Below are 8580 nucleotides of genomic sequence, written 5' to 3'. Positions count from 1 at the left end.
AACTGGGTCACATCCAAGAAGTGCTAGCACGAGCGACACTAACAGACTCCAGGGATAAAAGGTGCAGTCCACTGATGAAGCACGATGGTGGTCTAGATACTGCAGCCATTTACAACGCACTGAAGACGGCAGACTCTAGCCCAGATGAATGGAGTCAGTTCGTCTGGAAAAACAAGCCCCCCCCGCCCCCACCCCCCGCGCGCGTCAAATTCTTCGCCTGGCTGCTTGCTCAAGGCCGCATCCAGTGCAAAACAAACTTGATCAAGAAAAACATAGTGGACAGTGCTATCTGTGACATCTGCCATGAAGAGGACGAATCCCCAGCACATGTCATCTTCGGCTGCAGCTCCGCTCAGCAGTTCTGGGATGCAATGGGGATTGATACTTCAAGAGAATGGCAGGTGAATGCTCTCATGGCCATACGGCGCCCTGACCAATATCCGGCAAACACTTTTAACACTTTCCTAATCTTTTGCTGTTGGCACATTTGGAAATGGTGGAATAACTTGGTCTTCAGAAATGAGCACACCACACTGTCAGGCGCACTCGCAGCATGCAAATCGGAGGCCTTTTTGTGGAAAGCAAGAATGTCTCAGAAGGATCAAGATATCGTCGAAGTTTGGTGCAATTTGATTGCAAACGCAATGTAACAAATAGAGCATGTGTTTGTGTTTGAATTTGTGCTTGGCGCACACCTGCATGTACTTTATTTTGAACTCATCTAGCCCAAGGGCTACTTAATTCAATGAATCAGGTGGGGATCCTCTCCCCTCCGTCGACTTATCAAAAAAAAAAGTAAAGTGAAGATGGCTTGAATACAGACCTCACTCTGCCCCCCCCTGCAATTTCATGAACAGCAGCCCCACTATTTGCAGAAGAAGCGGCATTGAGAGCACACAGAATTTCCCCAGTAATGCTCTGACGAGCCTCTGGAGTACAGACAACATTTAAGACCAAATATGGTAAGAGATAGATTGCCGTTGGTATGTCATGCCGAAGAATTCCACGGCATTGCACTAAAAATACTAGAACAGGATCCAGTTGCATGTGATGTCAACTTTCTAATCCAGTAGTATATCCACCTTCTAAAAGACATTGTCGGGCGGTATATTGGACCGGCTAGAGCAGAATCAGTTGTGTTAGGAAGATGAAACCTCGAGGTTAAGCATGGGGCAATTATTTCCTTGACATAGTTTGAGAATCGGTGCCACAAATTCTGACCCCTGTAGATCATCTCACAACAAATTCTTCACTAGGTGAAGACTGGCAACCTGCCAATTTTAGTAACTCCTGGATCGCCAAGGTAGCTTGCACTATAGAGTCAGCAGCAGCTCTGAATGCCCTTGCAGGATGCTTGTGGATCCACTCAAATATCAGATCATCATCTGAACATTCTATCTTAAAGCGCTCACAAGAAATTACCTTTAACTTAGCAGGACCAACAGCGCCAAGTGCACCAAGAGTCCAAGACAGTCTGCACAAACTAGTTTCAGTCTCTGGCCAACAACAGTCCTTGATTGCCATCCTTTAAGTAAAGACATAACTAAAGAGCTTATTACATCCAAATCAGCAATATCTTCACCAATGATAAGAGCAGTCACATCCTCCCTTCTGGCATTGAATAGTTTACTCAGCTCACAAGCTACCATGTACCTCACATTTAAGCTTTCATGATTAAGACCATTGACAGCATCCTTCAGATGATCTTGCAGTGTCATTAGCCCTCTAGCATCCCGTATTACCTTGTTTACTCCCGATAAAGATGGTATGCTAGGCAACAGTGGTAGTTCACGTATATGTTGCTTTAGCAAGCAATTGTTTTTTCACAACAAGTTCTTCTAGGATTTCAACAATTTTACCTAGGTTCAAGGAAGGACATCCTATGCACCTTTCCAGTTCCAGATATGGAATGAAAGCAGCTACAACTTGGGACAGAACATACTTGACACTGCTTAGTGACACTTCAGCCAATTGCTTTATTAGAAAATGTAAGACATCACGACCATTCATTTGGAGACCTTCCTTATCAATTGCAAAAATCAACAGGACCATACTCTTTGGCGTATGTGTCAAATAAGGGTGCGCCATCAAAACCAATTTCCTTATTCGCTGGAAGCTTAAAGTCATCAGAGTGAAGCATCTTCTTGCCAATGCTATTGAGAAGGCGAACAAAATCATTCCTCAAAAACTCAGGAAGAGTTTCACTGCCTGTCAGATTCTAGCAATATTCTGAATTGTTGGTGAACTTTTTGCTGTCCTGAAAATTAATGTATCATTAGAAAATCGTTCATAATTACCTAATGTTTATACTGAACTGCATGTTAATGTAAAGAATATCAACATTATATCAGTCTCAATCTGATCAGATTCCCCAGGAAAACATACAATTTCGTCAAGCAGTCACTACTAGAAATAGGGCCTTTGCCGAGTGTCAAAAATCGAGCACTCGGCAAAGATCTTATTTGCCGAGTGCCACACTCGGCAAATAATTGCACTCAGCAAAGAAGGTCACTCGGTAAAGGACTTCTTTGTCGAGTGTCAGGTTCTCGGCAAAGCGCGACACTCGGCATAGGCTGACCCGTGTAACGGTGTTCGGCCACGTCCTTCTTTGCCGAGTGCCTGCTATTAGGCAGTCGGCAAAGATTTTTTTTTTGGAAAATACTTTGCCGAGTGCCACGGCGCTCGGCAAAGATTTAATATTTTTTTTGAAAATGGCTTTGCCGAGCGTCCCATGAGTTGGCACTCGGCAAAGAAAGGAATTAAAAAATAATATTTTTTTTTTAAAATCCGAGTGCCCCTGACACGGCACTTGGCAAAGATTTGTTTTTCCTTGAAAATGGCTTTGCCGAGTGCCCCATGAGTCGGCACTCGGCAAAGAGAGGAATTAAAAAAATTACAAAACCCTCTTTGTCGAGTGTCAGGGCACTCGGCAAAGACCCCCTTTGCCGAGTGCCATGCCCCGGCACCCGGCAAAGTTTTTTTTTTTGATTTTGGCCTCTAAATTTTTTGTGCGGCCCATTTAAAGTACCCGGAACTCCTCGTTAGAATTTGGAGATTTTTTTGTGGCTTTTTGATATATTTTGTTACTTTATTTCGTTTACTTGATTTTTTTTGGATTATGCAAATTTGAACTGCATGTGGTGCGAATAATGGAATTTAATGATTCAAAAAATGATAGTCAAGTTACTGAGTGTAGTGTGAGGCCATATCCAGGAACGGACCCAAAATTTCGGGCATCTTGTTTACGAAATATGACCGTGAACGTGCGTGCAAAGTGTTTTAAAATTCTATAAAAAGCAAACGAAGTTCGAAAATCATGAAACTTGTTGAGATGTCGTGATATCGTATGTGGAGGCTATGATAAAAATTTTAGAAGATTTCGTGCATGTTGTCACGTACGATGCTTACAAACCAGGACATAAAAAAGCCACATAAAATCTCCAAATTCTAACGAGTAGTTCCTGGTACTTTAAAAGGGCTGCACAAAAAATTTGGAGGCCAAAATAAAAAAAAAACTTTGCTGAGTGCCGGGGCATGACACTCGGCAAAGAGGATTTTTGATTTTTTTTTAAAATTTCCTCTTTGCCGAGTGCCTTCCCAGGGGCACTTGGCAAAGCGATTTAAAAAAAACTATGTCGACGACCGGATCGGGGCACTCGGCAAAGCTGCCTCCTTTGCCGAGTGCCTCCCTGATCCGGCGCTCGGCAAAGGGCGGGTGGGGGCACTTAGGCGAATTCGGTCGGGCAGTCCCCACACAGACAGACCTGGCCGTCCCCACGCCGCGCGCCCTCCTACGCCCGCCCGCCAACGCCGGCCTGCCCCTCCCCGTGCGCCGCACCCGCCCACCGTGCGCCCGCCCACGGCCACCGCGCGCCGCCCTCGCCCGCCGCGCGCCGCCCTCGCTCGCCCGCCCGTCGCGCGCCCTCCCGCCAGCCCGCCGCGTACCCGGCCGCCCGCCCACCACGCGCCCGCCCACCCACCCGTCGCGCACCCGCCTGCCGCCCGCACGCCGCGCACCCGCCCGCCGGCCGCCAACGTCCCCGCGCCGCGTGCCCACCCACGCCTGCCCGCCAACGACTGCCCGCCGCGTTCCGCCCTCCCCTCCCTGTGCGCCGCGCCCACGGCCGCCCCCGCGCCCGCCAGCCACCGGGCCGCCCGCCCCAGCCCCTCCCTATGCCGCGCGCCGGCCCCTGCCCCGCGCCCATGTGTGGCCGAGCGTGGCCGGCTCGCCCACGCCGGCCCTGCCCCCCGGCCGCCACCGCCACGCCTCCGTCCGGCCACGCCCCGTGGACCGCCCGCCCCGACGCCGGCCGTTCCCAACCCCGTTCCCGACTCCAGTGACCCCGACCTGGACCCCGACGCCGCCCACCCCTACTCCCAGCGCCCGTCAGGTATGCCCTCTCTCTTGTTGTTGTCGTGGTAGTGATAGTTGTAGTAGTATTAGTCGTGGTAGTAGTGATAGTGGTAGTAGTAGTAGAACTAGTGGTAGTAGTAGCAGCAATAGTGGAAGTAGTAGTAGAAGTAGTGGTACTACATGGATATATTCTTCTGCATGGATTGATATCCAAACTACATGGCTTCTCTTGAGACATATGTGCTTGTCGGCCATTGTGCCGTTGTTTTTTGCAGGTTTTGGAAACCTCACCGTGCAGGGGAGGTTCTGCCGAATTTTTTTTAAATGACATTATTTTGTTCTATTTTTTGTACAGAAGAGCCCGTCGGAGCCGAGTCAGAGTTCCCGTCGCCATACCGGTCTGCCTGCACCGCGTCGCCTCGCCATTGCATCGACCCACCACGGCCCCGCTAGCCTGACTCCGCCGCCACCCTAGGTATAACCCCTCTTTTCGTATCATGGTCATAGATCGCGTAACCCAATTAGGTGTCTCCCGTTCGAAAGAGATATAGTTGGAGGTATGCAGATCTTTGCATATCTATGACCGTATCTATTTCAGATTGTCCACGTTTTTTGGACAGCCCGCGGATGCATAGATGGGTTAGTTTCTATGGTCTACTCCGGTTCAAGACAAAGTTTCAGCATCACCTCCCTGTTGTTCTTCGGATACGCACTCTTCTTGGCAGGACGTGTATCTGGAGAACAGCTGGGAGGTGCTACCAAAATTCTATCTTGGATATGAGTAGAGCATGGAAACTAACCTCATCTACGCATCCGCAGGTGGGATTAGGACCTATCCTCACCTATTAGATAGTAGGAACACCATGTAGATGCAATTGATGGTTACATTACTCGCTGATACATATGTTAGAGGATGGATGACCATCAGTGGATGTACATGGGCTGGAGAAGTCAGAGTGATTACACCACGGAATGGATGAACAAGACCGATGCTTTCTTGAACAGTGCATTTGGAAAGGCTGCTAAAGGACATTGCCTTGTTTTGTGTCTCTGCAGCTGAAAGGTCCTAATATGGCTAGAGGGGGGTGAATAGCCTATTTAAAAATCTACAAATCAACTAGAGCAATTTGATTAGTATAACAAATAACGAAATACAAACTTGCTCTAGCTCTACAAGGGTTGCAAGCCACCTATCCAACAATTCTAGTTGCAATAATTACTAGTCACACAATTTGCAATGTTACTACTCACTAAGAGCTCTCAAATTTGCTACTTTAAAGAGCTCCACTAGATGAATTTAAGATAACAAATCAAGCTCTCAATTCTAATTACACTAAAGAGCTTGCCACAACTAGTTTGCAAGAATATAAATGAGTGAGTAGGTTGATTATACCGCTGTGTAGAGGAGTGAACTAATCACAAGATGAATACTAAATCAATCACCGGGAGAATACCAAAAGCAAGAGACAACCGATTTTCTCCCGAGGTTCACGTGCTTGCCAACACGCTACGTCCCCGTTGTGTCGACCAACACTTGGTGGTTCGGTAGCTAAGAGGTGTTTCACAAACCTCATACACATGATTGGACACCGCAAGAACCTACCCACAAGTGAGGTAACTCAATGACACGAGCAATTTACTAGAGTTACCTTTCGACACTCCGCCGGGGAAGGTACAACTCCCCTCACAATCACCGGAGATGGCCACGAACAATCACCAACTCATGCCAATCCTCCACCGCTGCACCAAGCCATCTAAGTGGTGGCAACCACCAAGAGCAACAAGCGAAATCCGCAGCAAAACACGAAAACCAAGTGCCTTTAGATGCAATCACTCAAGCAATGCACTTAGATTCTCTCCCAATCCCACAAAGATGATGAATCAATGATGGAGATGAGTGGGAGGGCTTTGGCTAAGCTCACAAGGTTGCTAAGTCAATGCAAATGGCCAAGAGAGTGAGCTTGAGCCAGCCATGGGGCTTAAATAGAAGCCCCCATGAAATAGGGCCGTTGGGCTACTCAATGCACTGAACACGGGCCGACCGGACGCTCCAGTCAGATTGATCGAACTTAGGACCCAGCGTCCGGTCGCTCGATGTTAGCCACGTGTCACACTGCGTTCAACAGGAGTCATCTGATCTCAACGGTCATCAGTTGACCGGACGCATCAGTTAGAAAGTGACCGGACGCTGGACCTCAGCGTCCGATCGTTTCTAGTAAGGTTCCAAACACGAATTTTGCCTACCGGACTCGTCCGGTCATGCTTGACCGGACCCTATCAGCGCCCGATCAGACGATGTCTCCTCTGTGTGCCTCACGTCAGCGTACGTCAGCATTGACCGGACACACCCTGCCAGCATCTGGTCACAGAGCGACCCAGCGTTCGATCATTTGACCGACGCCAGCGTCTTCACTGATACATCTGATCGGACGCGCCGGTCCAACCAAGGCCAGCGTCCGGTCACTTCCAGTGACCTTCGTCTTTTCTGTCTAGGGTGCCGGTGGCACCGTTGGACTGTCCGCACTCTATGGGCGGATACTCCGCTAGTGGAGCTACTTACCCTTGCACCTAAACTTCTCCACCCTTGCTCAAATGTGCCAACCACCAAGTGTATCACCTTGTGCACATGTCTTAGCATATTTTCACAAACATTTTCAAGGGTGTTAGCACTCCACTAGATTCTAAATGCATATGCAATGAGTTAGAGCATCTAGTGGCACTTTGATAACTACATTCCGATATGAGTTTCACCCCTTTTAATAGTACGGCTATCAAACCTAAATATGATCACACTCTCTAAGTGTCTTGATCACTAAAATAAAATAGCTCCTACAAGTTATATCTTTGCCTTGAGCTTTTTGTTTTTCTCTTTCTTCTTTTCAAGTTTAAGCCCTTGATCATTGTCATGCCATCACCATTGTCATATTATGATCTTCAATAGCTTTTCCACTTGAAGTGTGCTACCTATCTCATGATCACTTGATAAACTAGGTTAGCACTTAGGGTTTCATCAATTCACCAAAACCAAACTAGAGCTTTCACCAGTGACCTCCGTCTTTTCTGTCAAGGGCGCCGGTGGCACCGTCGGACTGTCCGCACTCTACGGGCGGACACTTCATCGGTGGAGTTACTTACCCTTGCACGTAAACTTCACCACCCTTGATCAAATATGCCAACCACCAAGTGTATCACCTTGTGCATATGTGTTAGCATATTTTCACAAACATTTTCAAGGGTGTTAGCACTCCACTAGATCCTAAATGCATATGCAATGAGTTAGAGCATCTAGTGGCACTTTGATAACCGCATTTCGATACGAGTTTCACCCCTCTTAATAGTACGACTATCGATCCTAAATGTGATCACACTCGCTAAGTGTCTCGATCACTAAAACAAAATGGCTTCTACAATTTTCACCTTTGCCTTGAGCCTTTTGTTTTTCTCTTTTTTCTTTTCTAAGTTTAAGCATTTGATCATCACCATGCCATCACCATCGTCATGATCTTCGCCATTGCTTCATCACTTGGAGTAGTGCTACCTATCTCATAATCACTTTGATAAACTAGGTTAGCACTTAGGGTTTCATCAATTAACCAAAACCAAACTAGAGCTTTCAGCAGCAAATGTGGAAACAGGAGAAGGGTAAACAAGGTGGAAATGGGTAAACATCTTGTGAAGAATGGATTTATGTCGGACTACACCTGGTGGATCCACCATGGTGAAGCCCATCGTATGAGAGAGGAGGTGGTGAGACCATGCGTGGAGGCTTTTGATGTTGATGCTAGGGTAGCAGACATGTTAGATGACTTTCACCAAGGACAGTTCGATGAGGGACGTGAGAAGGAGGAGATGGAGGCAGCCGCACAGGCATTCTACGACATGATGGACTCGGCACAGAAACCCCTTCACGATCGGTCAACGGTGTCTCAATTGGATGCCATTGGACGCTTAACGGGGTTGAAGTCCGAGTTAAACTTGAGTCGAGAAAGCTTCGATAAGATGTTGGCCGTGATTGACACCCTGCTTCCGGAGGGCCACATTCTGCCAAAGAGTATGTACGAGTCACAGAAACTCCTTCGTGCATTTAAGATGCCGTATGAGCAGATACATGCTTGTCCGAAGGGGTGCATCCTATTTAGGAAAGAACACGAGCATGCAAAGTTCTGTCCAAAGTGTAAATCCTCTAGGTACCTGGAGGTAGACTCTGATGATGGCCAGAAGAGGCA

At 47.7% G+C, this 8580-nt stretch overlaps 1 protein-coding gene across 1 annotated transcript; it reads left to right on the top strand.

Moving 5' to 3' along the window:
- The first annotated feature begins 74 nt into the window (after positions 1–74).
- On the top strand, positions 75–4807 carry LOC136524716 (extensin-like). Its single transcript, XM_066517979.1, has 3 exons — positions 75–401; positions 3602–4391; positions 4710–4807. Exons 1-3 carry the CDS (start codon positions 75–77, stop codon positions 4805–4807), a joined length of 1215 nt encoding a protein of 404 aa, XP_066374076.1.
- Positions 4808–8580: the final 3773 nt, after the last annotated feature.

Source organism: Miscanthus floridulus, chromosome 18, assembly GCF_019320115.1.
Source record: "Miscanthus floridulus cultivar M001 chromosome 18, ASM1932011v1, whole genome shotgun sequence".
Classification (NCBI taxonomy): Eukaryota; Viridiplantae; Streptophyta; class Magnoliopsida; order Poales; family Poaceae; genus Miscanthus; species Miscanthus floridulus.
This window is presented reverse-complemented; position numbering and strand designations above follow the sequence as displayed.

Excerpts from the sequence above, each read along its gene's own strand:
- LOC136524716 (XM_066517979.1), top strand. The coding sequence starts at position 75 with ATGAAGCACGATGGTGGTCTAGATACTGCAGCCATTTACAACGCACTG. Across the intron at positions 402-3,601 it reads ATACTTCAAGAGAATGGCAG|GGGCACTTGGCAAAGCGATT; the intron begins GTGAATGCTCTC and ends GTGCCTTCCCAG. Across the intron at positions 4,392-4,709 it reads CTACTCCCAGCGCCCGTCAG|AAGAGCCCGTCGGAGCCGAG; the intron begins GTATGCCCTCTC and ends TTTTTTGTACAG.